This window comes from Thalassophryne amazonica, chromosome 7 (genome assembly GCF_902500255.1).
Source record: "Thalassophryne amazonica chromosome 7, fThaAma1.1, whole genome shotgun sequence".
NCBI classification, from domain to species: domain Eukaryota; kingdom Metazoa; phylum Chordata; class Actinopteri; order Batrachoidiformes; family Batrachoididae; genus Thalassophryne; species Thalassophryne amazonica.
In genome coordinates, this window is record NC_047109.1 from 35,406,902 (window position 1) to 35,425,319 (window position 18,418).

General features: G+C 36.7%; 1 protein-coding gene across 5 annotated transcripts in view; it reads left to right on the top strand.

The window, feature by feature from the left end:
- The first annotated feature begins 12,630 nt into the window (after positions 1-12,630).
- The window catches only part of arhgef1b (Rho guanine nucleotide exchange factor (GEF) 1b), a 175,646-nt gene continuing 169,858 nt past the window's right edge, over positions 12,631-18,418 (top strand). For all 5 annotated transcript variants that reach the window (XM_034174005.1, XM_034174006.1, XM_034174007.1 and 2 more), the window contains exon 1: positions 12,631-12,824. In XM_034174005.1, the coding sequence (XP_034029896.1) occupies positions 12,663-12,824 (162 nt within the window). In that variant the 5' untranslated portion in view covers positions 12,631-12,662. The remainder of the gene's footprint in view (positions 12,825-18,418) is intronic.

Consider the following 18,418-nt stretch of genomic DNA (forward strand, 5'->3'; position numbering starts at 1 on the left):
CATTATGGTCTTGTGGTAATGGGTGGCTGCACAGAAATGTACATCAAACTGTAAATAGATATTTCTACTAATGCTTCACAGATCTCATTGTTTCTTACAATTAGAATAAAGAGCTGTGGTTCAGCTGTGAATACAGCATAGCAATGTTTAGATTAATTACATCTGCCAAGGATGTAATAAAATCATTGGCATTTGTCTGTCTCTCTGTAAGATAGATTACGTCAAACGTACTGCACAGATTTTGATGAAATTTTCAACACAGATAGATATTGAATGAATAAGGATTCCATTCAATTTTGGAGGTGATCTGGATCCGGATTCTGGATCAAGTTTTACTTCATATAGGCTTTGAAGGATTACGTCAAAACTACTTCACGGATTCTCACAAATTTTGTATTATTGATACATATTAGGCCAGTGAAAGCTTCATTCTGTTTTGAAGGTGATCTAGATAAGGAAACAAATTCTGGATCAAGTTTCACTTTATATAGGCTTTGAAGGATTACATCAAAACTACTTCACGGATTCTCACCAAATTCGCACCACAGAGACTGGGTTCGTTTGATGATTTCACTCTGGTATTTGATGAAATTAATCTGGTTTGTAGTGAAATCAGGCTGATTTTTAATAATAACTCTCTTCTATGACAAACTCAATTTTTCGTGAAATCAGTGGTTTCTGATGATAAAAGATTTTTTTTTTTTTGTAAAATCACAAGTATTTGATGATATTACTGGGGAGGTTGTTTGTTTTTGTGAAATCACCGATTTTGATTATGCCACTCTTTTATGACAGTTTTTTTTTGGTGAAATCTTTTCATGATATTACTTTCATTTTTATTAAATCAATCGGGTTTTTCATGATATTACTCTGGGTTTTGGTCATTCAGTCTGGGTTTTGATATTACTCTGAATTTTAGCGAAATTAATCTAATTTTTGACAATATAAGTCTGGTTTTTGGTGAAATCTGTCTGATTTTTCATATTACTCTGTTTTTGATTACATTACTCTGGTTTTTATTCAATCATTCTGGTTTTATGATATTATTCTGTTTCTTCATTAAATGTGTCTCGTTTTGATTATATTTTTCTGTTTTTTGATTAAATCAGTTTTTTAAGATTAAGTCTGTCTGATTTTGATGATATTACTCTGGTGGTTAATTAAATCAGTCTGATTTTGATGATATTACTCTTTTTGTGATTAAATCAGTCTGATGTTTGATTATATTCCTCTGAGTTTTTGTTTATTAAATCAGTCTGAATTTGATTATATTACTGTGGTTTGTGATTAAATCAGTCTGATTTAAATAATATTACTCTGGTTAAGAGTAATATTAAGTGGTGCATTTCCGGAAAAGATCTTACTCGGCAATTCTCGGCATGTGACGTACATATTAGCAAAACAGAAACATCCTGATGGCTGACAGACACAGCGAAATGAATGCGGTTATGTCCGATAATGAATCTTCTGACCTTTTCTTTGAAAGTGATGACTCAGATTTACAGAGGAGACAACACACTTCACCCCGAAACTCTTAACTTTTTCAGAGTCTGTCGGATTTTGGAATCTAAAGTGTAGTGACGTGCTGTTTGTATCATAGGATGCTGGTTCGCTGGTGCTGTGAACATGATGGACGTGGACTGCCTCCACCATGCTGTTTTTACAGGCTGCCTGGACACACAGATGTATTTGTTACATTGGAAAAAGTCAGAATACATTATTTTCAGGAGATAGACTATAACCTGCCACAAACATGACAGAACTTGAGCTTGAAGGCAGCGCTGCTGTTGGACATTATCTCACGCGTGAAGCATGCTTGAGGACTTAATTTGGACCTAGACATGTTCTCTGGCTGGTTTATAGTGGACCTGCACATGTTCTCCAACTGGTGATCGCACGCGAAACGTGGGTGGGGGCTTCCTTGATGGTGTGGACTTTACATTTGGAAATCTTTATAACTGGGTGAGTGGCATGTTCAGTTTTTTTTCATCTTTTGCTTTGTGTTCTCTTCAGTGGAGTTGCTAGGGTTTATTTTTATTTTACTTTGAGAGAGTTTGTGTGAATTAGGATGTTGATGTGTGTGCAGCACACTGTCTTAACATGCAAATCTCAGCTGTTTATTGCCACTGTGGATGTGAAATGCACAAATTACATGTGTGATCACACAGATGTGGTCACATCTGTGTGATCACATTTGTGCATTTCATGTCCATGTACACAGTGGCAATAAACAGCTGGGAGGTGCAGCTGAGACATGCACCGTTTATTGCCGCTTTGTACATGGACATGAACGTCTCCGTGACATTGTTTTTCACAGGCTGATAATACAGTATTCATATACAGTGAGGAAAATAAGTATTTGAACACCCTGTGATTTTGCAAGTTCTCCCACTTAGAAATCATGGAGGATTCTGAAATTTTCTTCTTAGGTACATGTCCACTGTGAGAGACATAATCTAAAAAAATATAGATATATTATTTGTATGTTACTGCTGCAAGTAAGTATTTGATCCCCTACCAACCAGCAAGAATTCTGGCTCACACAGACCTGTTAATTTTTCTTTAAGAAGCCCTCTTATTCTGCACCTGTTCACACAATCAATCACACTCCAACCTGTCCACCATAGCAAACACCAAAGAGCTGTCGAAGGACACCAGGAACAAAACTGTAGACCTGCACAAGGCTGGGATGGACTACAGGACAACAGGCAAGCAGCTTTGTAGAAGACAACAGCTGTTGTGATTATTTATTAGAAAGTGGAAGAAACACAAGATGACTGTCAATCTCCCTCTGTCTGGGATTCCATACAAGATCTCACTTTGTGGGGTAAGGATGATTCTGAGAAAGCTCAGAACTACACAGGAGGACCTGGTCAATGACCTGAAGAGAGCTGGGACCACAGTCACAAAGATTACATTAATAACACATGATGCTGTCATGGTTTAAAATCGTGCAGGGTAGCAAGGTCCCCCTGCTCAAGCCAACACATGTCCAGACCTGTTTGAAGTTCACCAGTGACCATCTGGATGATCCAGAGGAGGCATGGGAGAAGGTCATGTGGTCAGATGAGACCAGAATAGAGCTTTTTGGAATCAACTCCACTTACCATGTTTAGAGGATGAGAACAACCCCAAGAAAACCATCCCAGCCGTGAAGCATGGGGGTGGAAACATCATACTCTGGGGGTGCTCTTCTGCAAAGGGGACAGGACGACTGCACCGTATTGAAGGGAGGATGGATGGGATCATATATTGTGCGATTTTGGCAAACAACCTGCTTCGCTCAGTAAGAGCATTGAAGATGGGTCATGGCTGGGTCTTCCAGCATGACAATTACCCCAAACACACAGCCAGGGCAACTAAGGAGGGGCTTCGTAAGAAGCATTTCAAGGTCCTGGAGTGGCCTGGCCGGTCTCCAGACCTGAACTCAACAGAAAATCATTGGAGGGAGCTGAAACTCCAAACCTGAAAGATCTAGAGAAGATCTGTATGGAAGTGTGTGCAAACCTGGTGAAAATCTACAGGAAATGTTTGACCTCTGTAATTGCAAACAAAGGCTACTGTACCAAATATTAATATTGATTTTCACAGGTGTTGAAATACTTATTTGCAGCAGTAACATACAAATAAATTATTTAAAAAAAATCATACATTGTGATTTTCTGATTTTTTTTTTTTTTTTTTTTTTTTTAAGACATGTGGACATGCACCTAAGATGAAAATCTCAGACCTCTCCATGATTTCTAAGTGGGAGAACTTGCAAAACCGCAGGGTGTTCAAATACTTATTTTCATCTCTATCTCTCTCTCTCTCTCTCTCTCTCTCTCTCTCTCTCTCTCTCTCTCTCTCTGTCTCTCTCTCTCTCTCTCTCTCTCTCTCTCTCTCTCTCTCTCTCTATATATATATATATTTTTTATTTTATTTTTTCACAGTTATATACAACACAACACTTACAAGTGTTTTGTTTTGATTTTAACAGGCTGCATTTATGACTAATGGCCATACATGTGCACTATATCTTCTCACAGCTGCTGCTTTTACCATGACTGCATCAAAATGCTGAGGACTACAGATCAATCAATCAATCAATCAATTTTTTTTATATAGCGCCAAATCACAACAAACAGTTGCCCCAAGGCGCTTTATATTGTAAGGCAAGGCCATACAATAATTATGTAAAACCCCAACGGTCAAAACGACCCCCTGTGAGCAAGCACTTGGCTACAGTGGGAAGGAAAAACTCCCTTTTAACAGGAAGAAACCTCCAGCAGAACCAGGCTCAGGGAGGGGCAGTCTTCTGCTGGGACTGGTTAGGGCTGAGGGAGAGAACCAGGAAAAAGACATGCTGTGGAGGGGAGCAGAGATCGATCACTAATGATTAAATGCAGAGTGGTGCATACAGAGCAAAAAGAGAAAGAAACAGTGTATCATGGGAACCCCCCAGCAGTCTACGTCTATAGCAGCATAACTAAGGGATGGTTCAGGGTCACCTGATCCAGCCCTAACTATAAGCTTTAGCAAAAAGGAAAGTTTTAAGCCTAATCTTAAAAGTAGAGAGGGTGTCTGTCTCCCTGATCTGAATTGGGAGCTGGTTCCACAGGAGAGGAGCCTGAAAGCTGAAGGCTCTGCCTCCCATTCTACTCTTACAAACCCTAGGAACTACAAGTAAGCCTGCAGTCTGAGAGCGAAGCGCTCTACTGGGGTGATATGGTACTACGAGGTCCCTAAGATAAGATGGGACCTGATTATTCAAAACCTTATAAGTAAGAAGAAGAATTTTAAATTCTATTCTAGAATTAACAGGAAGCCAATGAAGAGAGGCCAATATGGGTGAGATATGCTCTCTCCTTCTAGTCCCCGTCAGTACTCTAGCTGCAGCATTTTGAATTAACTGAAGGCTTTTTAGGGAACTTTTAGGACAACCTGATAATAATGAATTACAATAGTCCAGCCTAGAGGAAATAAATGCATGAATTAGTTTTTCAGCATCACTCTGAGACAAGACCTTTCTGATTTTAGAGATATTGCGTAAATGCAAAAAAGCAGTCCTACATATTTGTTTAATATGCGCTTTGAATGACATATCCTGATCAAAAATGACTCCAAGATTTCTCACAGTATTACTAGAGGTCAGGGTAATGCCATCCAGAGTAAGGATCTGGTTAGACATCATGTTTCTAAGATTTGTGGGGCCAAGTACAATAACTTCAGTTTTATCTGAGTTTAAAAGCAGGAAATTAGAGGTCATCCATGTCTTTATGTCTGTAAGACAATCCTGCAGTTTAGCTAATTGGTGTGTGTCCTCTGGCTTCATGGATAGATAAAGCTGGGTATCATCTGCGTAACAATGAAAATTTAAGCAATACCGTCTAATAATACTGCCTAAGGGAAGCATGTATAAAGTGAATAAAATTGGTCCTAGCACAGAACCTTGTGGAACTCCATAATTAACTTTAGTCTGTGAAGAAGATTCCCCATTTACATGAACAAATTGTAATCTATTAGACAAATATGATTCAAACCACCGCAGCGCAGTGCCTTTAATACCTATGGCATGCTCTAATCTCTGTAATAAAATTTTATGGTCAACAGTATCAAAAGCAGCACTGAGGTCCAACAGAACAAGCACAGAGACAAGTCCACTGTCCGAGGCCATAAGAAGATCATTTGTAACCTTCACTAATGCTGTTTCTGTACTATGATGAATTCTAAAACCTGACTGAAACTCTTCAAATAGACCATTCCTCTGCAGATGATCAGTTAGCTGTTTTACAACTACCCTTTCAAGAATTTTTGAGAGAAAAGGAAGGTTGGAGATTGGCCTATAATTAGCTAAGATAGCTGGGTCAAGTGATGGCTTTTTAAGTAATGGTTTAATTACTGCCACCTTAAAAGCCTGTGGTACATAGCCAACTAACAAAGATAGATTTATCATATTTAAGATCGAAGCATTAAATAATGGTAGGGCTTCCTTGAGCAGCCTGGTAGGAATGGGGTCTAATAAACATGTTGATGGTTTGGATGAAGTAACTAATGAAAATAACTCAGACAGAACAATCGGAGAGAAAGAGTCTAACCAAATACCGGCATCACTGAAAGCAGCCAAAGATAACGATACGTCTTTGGGATGGTTATGAGTAATTTTTTCTCTAATAGTTAAAATTTTGTTAGCAAAGAAAGTCATGAAGTCATTACTAGTTAAAGTTAATGGAATACTCAGCTCAATAGAGCTCTGACTCTTTGTCAGCCTGGCTACAGTGCTGAAAAGAAACCTGGGGTTGTTCTTATTTTCTTCAATTAGTGATGAGTAGAAAGATGTCCTAGCTTTACGGAGGGCTTTTTTATAGAGCAACAGACTCTTTTTCCAGGCTAAATGAAGATCTTCTAAATTAGTGAGACGCCATTTCCTCTCCAACTTACGGGTTATCTGCTTTAAGTTGCGAGTTTGTGAGTTATACCACGGAGTCAGGCACTTCTGATTTAAAGCTCTCTTTTTCAGAGGAGCTACAGCATCCAAAGTTGTCTTCAGTGAGGATGTAAAACTATTGACGAGATACTCTATCTCCCTTACAGAGTTTAGGTAGCTACTCTGCACTGTGTTGGTATATGGCATTAGAGAACATAAAGAAGGAATCATATCCTTAAACCTAGTTACAGCGCTTTCTGAAAGACTTCTAGTGTAATGAAACTTATTCCCCACTGCTGGGTAGTCCATCAGAGTAAATGTAAATGTTATTAAGAAATGATCAGACAGAAGGGAGTTTTCAGGGAATACTGTTACAGATGGAAAGTAGCTTTTAGCTAAATCTGGCATATTTGCACAGTGTCATGAAAATGTACAAAATGTTCATTAATGTGCATTGTCCTCATCAAATAAACAATAAAAAATGAACAGTTATCATATAAAAATGACTCATCATAATACAACATCATACTTATGTAAACTTTGGAATTAATCTCTGCCTTGGTTCTTAACGTTAGCGGATAAAAGTACATTTCTAATATCTACGTCACTGCTATCGGAAACACACGAGTACTTTGTTTACAGACGTCTCTGTAGCTGTTTGTTGCGAATGCTGTATACTTTCAAACCGGTCATGGAAGTGCACAGTAATCCCGGTGTATCATCAGATAGTCACTAACAGCCAAAATCTAAATTGTTATGATTTTCGTGTGAGATGTCCTTTAAATCTGTCTGATTGTGATTATATTACTCTGGTGTTTTTAATCAACTGAATTCTGGTTACAATATTACTGTTGGTTTTTGATTAAATCAGTCTGCTTTGACACTGTTACTCTGGGTTTTTGATTAAAGCAGTCTGATTTTGATTATATTACTTTGTTTTTTTATTAAATCGGTCTCATTTTGACAATATTACTCTTTTTTAATCAAATCAGTCTGATTTTGACAATATTACTCTGTCTTTTTATTAAATCAGTCAGGTTTTTGATTTATTACTCTGGGTTTTTTATTAAATCAGTTTGAGTTTGATGATATTACTCTGTTTTTTTATTAAACAAGTCTGATTTTAATGCTACTCTGGGTTTTTATTAAATTAGTTTGATTTGGATGGTATTCCTCTGTTTTTTAATAAATCACTCTGGTGTTTGATATCCCTCTGTGTTTTGAATCTGTGTTTGATGATATTCCTCTGGTTTTTGAATAAATCACACTGGTGTTTAATCATATTCCTTTGATTTTTGAATAAATCACTCTGGTGTTTGATGATATTCCTCTGGTTTTTAAATAAATCACTCTGGTGTTTGATGATATTCCTCTGGTTTTTGAATAAATCACTTTGGTGTTTGATGATATTCCTCTGGTTGTTTTAATAAATCACTCTGGTGTTTGATGATGTCCTTCTGTTTTTTGAATAAATCACTCTGGTGTTTGATGATGTCCTTCTGTTTTTTGAATAAATCACTCTGGTGTTTGATGATATTCCTCTGGTTTTTGAATAAATCACTTTGGTGTTTGATGATATTCCTCTGTTTTTTTTTAAATAAATCATTCTGGTGTTTGATGATATTCCTCTGGTTTTTGAATGAATCACTCTGTTGTTTGATATTGCTCTGTTTTTTAATAAATCACTTTGGTGTTTGATGATATTCCTCTGTTTTTTTAATAAATCACTCTGGTGTTTCATGATATTCTTCTGTTTTTTGAATAAATCACTCTGGTGTTTGATATCCCTCTGTTTTTTTTAAAATAAATCACTCTGGTGTTTGATGATATACTTCTGGTTTTTGAATAAATCACTCTGGTGTTTGATGATATTCTTCTGGTTTTTGAATAAATCACTCTGGTGTTTGATATCCCTCTGTTGTTTTAATAAATCACTCTGGTGTTTCATGATATTCTTCTGGTTTTTGAATAAATCACTCTGGTGTTTGATATCCCTCTGTTTTTTTTTAAATAAATTACTCTGGTGTTTGATGATATACTTCTGGTTTTTGAATAAATCACTCTGGTGTTTGATGATATTCTTCTGGTTTTTGAATAAATCACTCTGGTGTTTGATATCCCTCTGTTTTTTTAAATAAATCACTCTGGTGTATGATGATATACTTCTGTTTTTTGAATAAATCACTCTGGTGTTTGATGATATTCTTCTGGTTTTTGAATAAATCACTCTGGTGTTTGATATCACTCTGGTTTTTTTTTTTTATAAATCACTGGTGTTTGATGATATTCTTCTGGTTTTTGAATAAATCACTCTGGTGTTTGATGATATTCTTCTGGTTTTTGAATAAATCACTCTGGTGTTTGATGATATACTTCTGGTTTTTGAATAAATCACTCTGGTGTTTGATATCCCTGTTTTTTTTTTTTTTAATAAATCACTCTGGTGTTTCATGATATTCTTCTGGTTTTTGAATAAATCACTCTGGTGTTTGATATCCCTCTGTTTTTTTTTTAAATAAATCACTTTGGTGGTTGATGATATACTTCTGGTTTTTGAATAAATCACTCTGGTGTTTGATGATATTCTTCTGGTTTTTGAATAAATCACTCTGGTGTTTGATATCCCTGTTTTTTTTTTAATAAATCACTCTGGTGTTTCATGATATTCTTCTGGTTTTTGAATAAATCACTCTGGTGTTTGATATCCCTCTGGTTTTTTTTTAATAAATCACTTTGGTGGTTGATGATATACTTCTGGTTTTTGAATGAATCACTCTGGTGTTTGATATTGCTCTGTTTTTTAATAAATCACTTTGGTGTTTGATGATATTCCTCTGTTTTTTTAATAAATCACTCTGGTGTTTCATGATATTCTTCTGGTTTTTGAATAAATCACTCTGGTGTTTGATATCCCTCTGTTTTTTTTTTTTAAATAAATCACTCTGGTGTTTGATGATATACTTCTGGTTTTTGAATAAATCACTCTGGTGTTTGATGATATTCTTCTGGTTTTTGAATAAATCACTCTGGTGTTTGATATCCCTCTGTTGTTTTAATAAATCACTCTGGTGTTTCATGATATTCTTCTGGTTTTTGAATAAATCACTCTGGTGTTTGATATCCCTCTGTTTTTTTTTTAAATAAATTACTCTGGTGTTTGATGATATACTTCTGGTTTTTGAATAAATCACTCTGGTGTTTGATGATATTCTTCTGGTTTTTGAATAAATCACTCTGGTGTTTGATATCCCTCTGTTTTTTTTAAATAAATCACTCTGGTGTATGATGATATACTTCTGGTTTTTTAATAAATCACTCTGGTGTTTGATGATATTCTTCTGGTTTTTGAATAAATCACTCTGGTGTTTGATATCACTCTGTTTTTTTTTTAATAAATCACTGGTGTTTGATGATATTCTTCTGGTTTTTGAATAAATCACTCTGGTGTTTGATGATATTCTTCTGGTTTTTGAATAAATCACTCTGGTGTTTGATGATATACTTCTGGTTTTTGAATAAATCACTCTGGTGTTTGATATCCCTGTTTTTTTTTTTTTAATAAATCACTGGTGTTTCATGATATTCTTCTGGTTTTTGAATAAATCACTCTGGTGTTTGATATCCCTCTGTTTATTTTTTTAAATAAATCACTTTGGTGGTTTATGATATACTTCTGGTTTTTGAATAAATCACTCTGGTGTTTGATGATATTCTTCTGGTTTTTGAATAAATCACTCTGGTGTTTGATATCCCTGTTTTTTTTTAATAAATCACTCTGGTGTTTCATGATATTCTTCTGGTTTTTGAATAAATCACTCTGGTGTTTGATATCCCTCTGTTTTTTTTTAAATAAATCACTGGTGTTTGATGATATTCTTCTGGTTTTTGAATAAATCACTCTGGTGTTTGATGATATTCTTCTGGTTTTTGAATAAATCACTCTGGTGTTTGATGATATACTTCTGGTTTTTGAATAAATCACTCTGGTGTTTGATATCCCTGTTTTTTTTTTTTTAATAAATCACTGGTGTTTCATGATATTCTTCTGGTTTTTGAATAAATCACTCTGGTGTTTGATATCCCTCTGTTTATTTTTTTAAATAAATCACTTTGGTGGTTGATGATATACTTCTGGTTTTTGAATAAATCACTCTGGTGTTTGATGATATTCTTCTGGTTTTTGAATAAATCACTCTGGTGTTTGATATCCCTGTTTTTTTTTTAATAAATCACTCTGGTGTTTCATGATATTCTTCTGGTTTTTGAATAAATCACTCTGGTGTTTGATATCCCTCTGTTTTTTTTTTAATAAATCACTTTGGTGGTTGATGATATACTTCTGGTTTTTGAATAAATCACTCTGGTGTTTGATGATATATTTCTGGTTTTTGAATAAATCACTCTGGTGTTTGATGATATTCTTCTGGTTTTTGAATAAATCACTCTGGTGTTTGATATCCCTCTGTTTTTTTTTTTAAATAAATCACTTTGGTGTTTGATGATATTCCTCTGGTTTTTGAATAAATCACTCTGGTGTTTGATGATATTCTTCTGGTTTTTGAATAAATCACTCTGGTGTTTGATGATATTCTTCTGGTTTTTGAATAAATCACTCTGGTGTTTGATATCCCTCTGTTTTTTTTTTTTAAATAAATCACTCTGGTGTTTGATGATATTCTTCTGGTTTTTGAATAAATCACTCTGGTGTTTGATGATATTCTTCTGGTTTTTGAATAAATCACTCTGGTGTTTGATATCCCTGTTTTTTTTTTTAATAAATCACTCTGGTGTTTCATGATATTCTTCTGGTTTTTGAATAAATCACTCTGGTGTTTGATATCCCTCTGTTTTTTTTTTTAATAAATCACTTTGGTGGTTGATGATATACTTCTGGTTTTTGAATAAATCACTCTGGTGTTTGATGATATATTTCTGGTTTTTGAATAAATCACTCTGGTGTTTGATGATATTCTTCTGGTTTTTGAATAAATCACTCTGGTGTTTGATATCCCTCTGTTTTTTTTTAAATAAATCACTTTGGTGTTTGATGATATTCCTCTGGTTTTTGAATAAATCACTCTGGTGTTTGATGATATTCTTCTGGTTTTTGAATAAATCACTCTGGTGTTTGATGATATTCTTCTGGTTTTTGAATAAATCACTCTGGTGTTTGATATCCCTCTGTTTTTTTTTTAATAAATCACTTTGGTGGTTGATGATATACTTCTGGTTTTTGAATAAATCACTCTGGTGTTTGATGATATATTTCTGGTTTTTGAATAAATCACTCTGGTGTTTGATGATATTCTTCTGGTTTTTGAATAAATCACTCTGGTGTTTGATATCCCTCTGTTTTTTTTTTAAATAAATCACTTTGGTGTTTGATGATATTCCTCTGGTTTTTGAATAAATCACTCTGGTGTTTGATGATATTCTTCTGGTTTTTGAATAAATCACTCTGGTGTTTGATATCCCTCTGTTTTTTTTAAATAAATCACTTTGGTGTTTGATGATATACTTCTGGTTTTTTAATAAATCACTGGTGTTTGATGATATATTTCTGGTTTTTGAATAAATCACTCTGGTGTTTGATGATATTCTTCTGGTTTTTGAATAAATCACTCTGGTGTTTGATATCCCTCTGTTTTTTTTAAAATAAATCACTCTGGTGTTTGATGATATATTTCTGGTTTTTGAATAAATCACTCTGGTGTTTGATATCCCTCTGTTTTTTTTTTAATAAATCACTTTGGTGTTTGATGATATTCCTCTGGTTTTTGAATAAATCACTCTGGTGTTTGATGATATTCTTCTGGTTTTTGAATAAATCACTCTGGTGTTTGATGATATTCTTCTGGTTTTTGAATAAATCACTCTGGTGTTTGATATCCCTCTGTTTTTTTTTAAATAAATCACTCTGGTGTTTGATGATATTCTTCTGGTTTTTGAATAAATCACTGGTGTTTGATATCCCTCTGTTTTTTTTTAAATAAATCACTTTGGTGTTTGATGATATACTTCTGGTTTTTGAATAAATCACTCTGGTGTTTGATGATATTCCTCTGGTTGTTTTAATAAATCACTCTGGTGTTTGATGATGTCCCTCTGGTTGTTGATTAAATCAGCCTGTTTTTTTTTTTCTTTTGTTTTTTTCTTGGTTATGTCACCCTGGGAGGTGTCAGGTCGAAAGTCTGCCTGACTGTTGGGGTGGTGAGATCCTCCAGCCTCTCTGAATGTGAAGTGTTCTGAAACCTTGATGAGAATAAAGGCCTGTACAGTCCTTGGAGGTTTCCCTGCTGGTGCTCTTTCACGTTTACTTCCGTGTACATTAGATTTTTTTCCCCCCGCTGACAACTTTGCAACAGGAAACCGAGCAGACGTTTGTTTCGCCTGTCGGACGTTTTCTCTGCTTTTGCGGGTGAGTAGGCCATTTTAAATCATACAAACACTAAACGGAACGCGCTGGTGCTCACGCAGCCGGACCGGACACATTTTACCCGGTCAGGATGTAGTTTTATCGGCAGATAAGTTTTTTTTTTTTCCCTCCCTCTTCAGTCCGGACACACCGGAATACTGTGTTCGGCTGCTATGGGTCAAAACGAAGCGTTTTATTTCAGCTGTGCGGTGAATGAACACAAACAGTCGGGCAAAGTTCGGTAATGAGCCTGTGAGGACCTAAAGGAGCAGACAACAGCCGCCTGTGTGCTTTCTGACTGAACCGATCAGGATTTTCGACTTCTCGTCCCAAACTTCAAATCACCCCAATAATCCCAAAGAGCGTTATGCGGTGTCATCACTTTACAGACCTTCAGAAATGTGGTTTTTCCTCACTACTTTCTTCTTTATCAAGGAAAAGGCAGCTGTGAAACGGACCTGTTTGTCTCTTTCCACTGTTGTCTCATTTACTCTGACATATTTGAAGCTTTGACCACGTTCACATTACCAGCTGATGTGGACTGACTCAGTTTTTTCGTTTTTTTTTGTTTATGACTCATAAACTCTTTCAAGAAAGATGAACTGTGTGTGTGTTTTAAAGCTTTTGACACTAAAGAATATTTTTCTGTATTATGAGACTACCTCCAAAGTGTATTACAGACATTGTCCATATCCAACTTCTGTGATGAGTTTAATTTACTATTCTATGCCTGTTGATTTTCTTATTTACTAAATAGTATGTTTAAAATGGTAAATGGACTGCATTTATATAGCACTTTTCTATCTGCATCAGGCGCTCAAAGTGCTTTACACATCAGTACCTCACATTCACCCTGATTTGAGGCTGCTGTCATGCAAGGCACCCCCTACACACCGGGAGCAACCAGGGGATTAAGGACCTTGCCCAAGGGCCCTCAGTGATTTTTCCAGTCAGGTTGGGATTTGAACTGAGGAACCTCTGGTCTCAAGCCCAACGCATTAACCACTAGACCCCTATGTTTTTGTGTTTATATATATATATATATATATATATATATATATATATATAATTGTTCATTTATCACTTTTTAGCCAATTGCATTTGGTCCTCTGTCACATTCATGTGATCTACAGTAATCTGACCGCTTTGAGAACAGCCAGATTGGACACAGGTCGCATACGGCCACATCAGTGGTTAAATGGATCGGAGTCACTTAGACAGTTTGTAAGTGACCTTTATCAGATTTGACTGTTTCAAAGAAGAATCTTGCAACCATTCTGCTCTGTGTACATTTGATCCTGTCAGATCTTAGAAGCTAAGCAGAGTAGGTCCTGATTAGTGCTCCACTGCGAGACTGTTTAGGAAACCAGGAGTTGTTTGTCTTTCTGAGTAGAACTGGAATTGCATCAGGAAAAGCATCCGGCATAAAACTTGGCCCAAATCAACATGCAGAGTTGCTGTGATAACCCCAAGCCAAAAGGGAGAAGCTGAAAGGACAACAACAAAAATGGATTGAGGTATAGATATGCACATAGCTCATATCTAAGTAAAACACTTTGGTGCATTTGTACTATTTAGAAAAGATCAGATGTATGTCACAGCTGGGCCAAAAACAAACAAAAAACTCATGAGATTTAGCTCAACTGTAGAAACATTGTGAACTTTTCCAGATTTGGGGGCAAGGTCACTTCAGCTGGTAATGTGAACATAGCCAAAGATTTTTATTTACTCATTTATTTATTTATTTTAATTGTGGGGATTCCATATTGTGTCATTGGCTACGCTGCTAGAGGTGTACACTCGTGATCGCCTTGGTCTCTATGTAGCTTGGTTTATATGTTAGCAAGATATTTTAAGAACACCTAAAATAGTTTTGATTAACCCTGGCAGGAATCCTGGGTTTTGATTGGGCTTTCACAACAATCAAAGTTAGCGGTCAAGGTCAAATTTCTGGTCCCAATTTTTTTGTTTGTTTTTGTAAATGGAAATGAGTTTAGATATTTTATCGTTTGTGAATTTGTTTAAAATCCTATTTCAAAATGTGGATGTGGCAGCATGTTGTAATGTTGCTGTTGGCTGTATATAGTTTGTTGAGTCTTAGATGGAGTTGGGGCACAAACAACTGCAGTTGTGTCCAGTTCTCGAGGGAGATGGCTTTGATCATTTTTGCACCACCTTCCTTAGTGATATATGCTATCAGATTGTCATGAAGCCCCCATGATGCTCTGATGTGGTCATTGGAGGAAACATAATCCATTGGCAGGCTTGCGTTAATCAGATTCCACGGTCGGGGTAATGGAGAGTGAGGCTTGTACGGCTCTGCAACCAGGTCAGGCCTCATGTCGTGGTGGCAGTGGGTTGACCTCTGCCACCTGTTCTTCTAAGTAGAAGAGTAGAAGACCTACGTATCGTTGACACACTGTTTAAATGATGCCTCCTGTTGGTAGTGTTTTTGGAGGGTATAGATTTGCTGAAATGTTTTAGTTGTGTCTTCCCATATTTTAACTGCACTCAAAGATGGTGATTAGGGATTCACCAACACTTCTCCCAACCGTATACAGTCACATCTGGGCCACTGTGGGGTGGGGAGTGGGAGTGTGCATATAATTATTCTTTACCTCTTTTTGAAGAGATTTACAGTCAGTGGTTTTTCTGGCTGTGCGCTATCTGGACAAACTAAGTATCAAATAATAACTGCATACCTTGCAAACGCAACCTCATCCAGTTGATTTAACGTCTTAAGCGGTGCATGGTAACTGCGGAATATATCGTCCTGCCGTCTGACGCATTTTCTTGCCTCACAGGGCTTCGTAACCTTGCGTAATTCTAAATTCCACATGGCGTCATTAAACACCCGATTTGCCATCGTCAGCTTTGCGCGTTTTGATTATTTCATTTGTGCAGTCACAGTCAATAAACACCTAGCAGTGCTAACTGCTTTAAAGTCTGTGTCCACACCACAGCTGTCCTGTTGAGATTCCTAACACGCCGACGCTTCCTTTCCAAGGCTTCACCGTCACACTTTTGCAAAATCGGATAAACTTGCTTTGCTTTCTCATAGGCACATGTAAAATAAATAAATAAAATAAATAAATAATAACATGGACCGCAAGCATTGTAAATAATGGGACTGAAGATTTGTCTGACTGAGAGGGAAAGAAAACCTGGATGTTAAGAGACCAATGCATTCTTGATTTAAAAAAAAAAAAAATCCCTCACATATGCTTTAGGGAGAATTCTGACCTCATTTTATTATGTGACATATTAGTCAGATTTAGATTAATTAAGACATTGTCAGGATGACTGCAGCAGTTTTAATAACTGATTTCTTGTAAAAATGGTGTCGCCGATTGAACGGTCCCCTCTAAAAATCGGTCCACCCCCCCACACCTTCACTGCACATATGTCATTTCAGAGCATCAGCAGCGATTCACCAATTATCGCCTTGTTTCTGCTTAAAACGGCCTCGTTTCTGCTTAAAATGACTTTAGAATGATTTAAAAGGTTTTATTTTGTCATCTGATAGTTAATAATCACATCATTCCCTCTGATCACTTTAGGTGTAGAGAGTCAGACTCAGAGTCCGACTCAGACGTGCTGCTGCTCTCTGATCAGTCCCCGTCTTTTATCATGAAATAATGCTGAATTTGTGTGGAAATTATTGTATTGTACTAAAGCATCAGATATCTGTCACTGAGATAGATGATGACTGCAGTGCAGTTTTAAGCAGAAACGAGGTGATAATCGGTGAATTGCTGCTGACGCTCTGAAATGATGCATGCGCAGTGAAGGCAGGGTGCAGAGTTTTTTAGGGGTGACCGTTCAGTCGGCGACACCAGACTCACAAACACTAAGGTGCCAGAAAATAGTAGCAGTAAATAATAAAAAAAATTTCTGCGGACTTTACTCCAAGTAGATGTTTAATATGTCTTTTTAAAACCAAGTTTTTGGTTTGAAGACCTTTATCGGGGCATAAGAAATAACTAATTTCTAAAAGGATCTGTTCATAGCCAGACAGTGGGATACAGTAGACTTTTGTTATTGTACATGAAGAAACACAATCTCGGTATTTTCCTCAGGGACTGTCTGAGTCATTCTTTCTGGTGTAGGTGTGAACTGTCATTTTGTTGATTAAATAGGGATGTCCCAGTTAGGTTTTGTTGTTTTTGGACTCCTTTAATATTAACAGTCTGCTGTTAAAGAATCCCCATCCAATGCTTGTATTTAGAATACACTTGCACAGAGTACGCTGAAAGTGCATTAAAGTAAATTTAATATATATATATTTTTGAGCACTCCTGAAATGTGCCCCAACCCTACTGAGGAGGAGCTCCACTGAAATGGTGCATATGAAAGAGACTGATGGGTGTGTCAGACTTGTTTTTAATAAAGACGATGGTGAGCAGTTAAAAAAAAAAAAAACAAAAAACAAAAAAAAAAACGCCTTTGATCGGGCCTGATACAGATCTTTGTGATTGGGTCGGGACATCACTAGACGTAACTATGTGATTCGATAATTTAACATTTCCCATAATGCCCCTGGCGGCCCCCTGCGCTTCCCAGAATGCACCGTGATGCCAACAGAGTTCTGGCATCTCACAGCGCATGTAAACAAAGACTAACAACGACATGGATGGCGTTGATCCAGCGAATTTGCAGGCGATTATGATGATGACTCATTCTCTCAAGTTGAGAGGGTTCTCTAGAGGAGGTGTAGCACCTGTGATGAACTTCTGCTGTGCCCCAATGTTGTCTTGTTGTCCATACTTCACGACATGTGTTTACATTGCGCCCTGAACCGGAACTCAGCCGAAACTGATCTCTCGCGTGAGTCACAGACCTCGAGACAGCGCAAAATTGACAACTGCGAAACACCAAATTAACAATTGATAAATGTACAGTGCTGGCTATGCTTCCATCATTCTAACTTATGATTTAAAATGAACAGAAATGTTAAAAAATTTTTTATGCTTTAAAAACACATTCAGAGTTACCTTTTGTCAGTTTTCTTTTATCTACAGGACATGTATTTACAACAAGTATAAGCTGGCATAGTTTGCATGTTGTCCTCATGTTTGTGTGCATCCCCTCAGGGTGCTCTGGTTTCCTCCAAAGACATGCAGGTCAGGTGATTTGGAAACTTTAAATTGACTGAAGGTGTGATTGAGGGTGTGACTGTTAGTCTGTCTATATGTGGCCCTGCAAGACACTGGTGCCCTGTCCATAGTGTACCCTGCCTCTCATCCAGTGACCCCTAGGACAGGCTCCAGAACCCTCAGTGAATGATTGAAGAATCAGTGTGTATTTTGTCATTTGAGCCACGAGTGTTAGCTAGAATTGTATGTACACACATTTCTTTCTTCAGTGCAGCCCGCACATCTGACAATATGATGGTACAGTGCCGACAACAATCAATAGTAGATGTCTGCGTATAATTGATTACCTGTGATGCATCTGCCATATGAAGCAGGACTGCATCTGTGCAGAACAAGCAAGAATTTCCTGTGCTGTGGGGAAACTGTAATTATGTACATCTAGTGCAGAGTCATTACCCTCCTGTAGTCATTAACCAAAATAATAAAGCTGGAACAGAGACT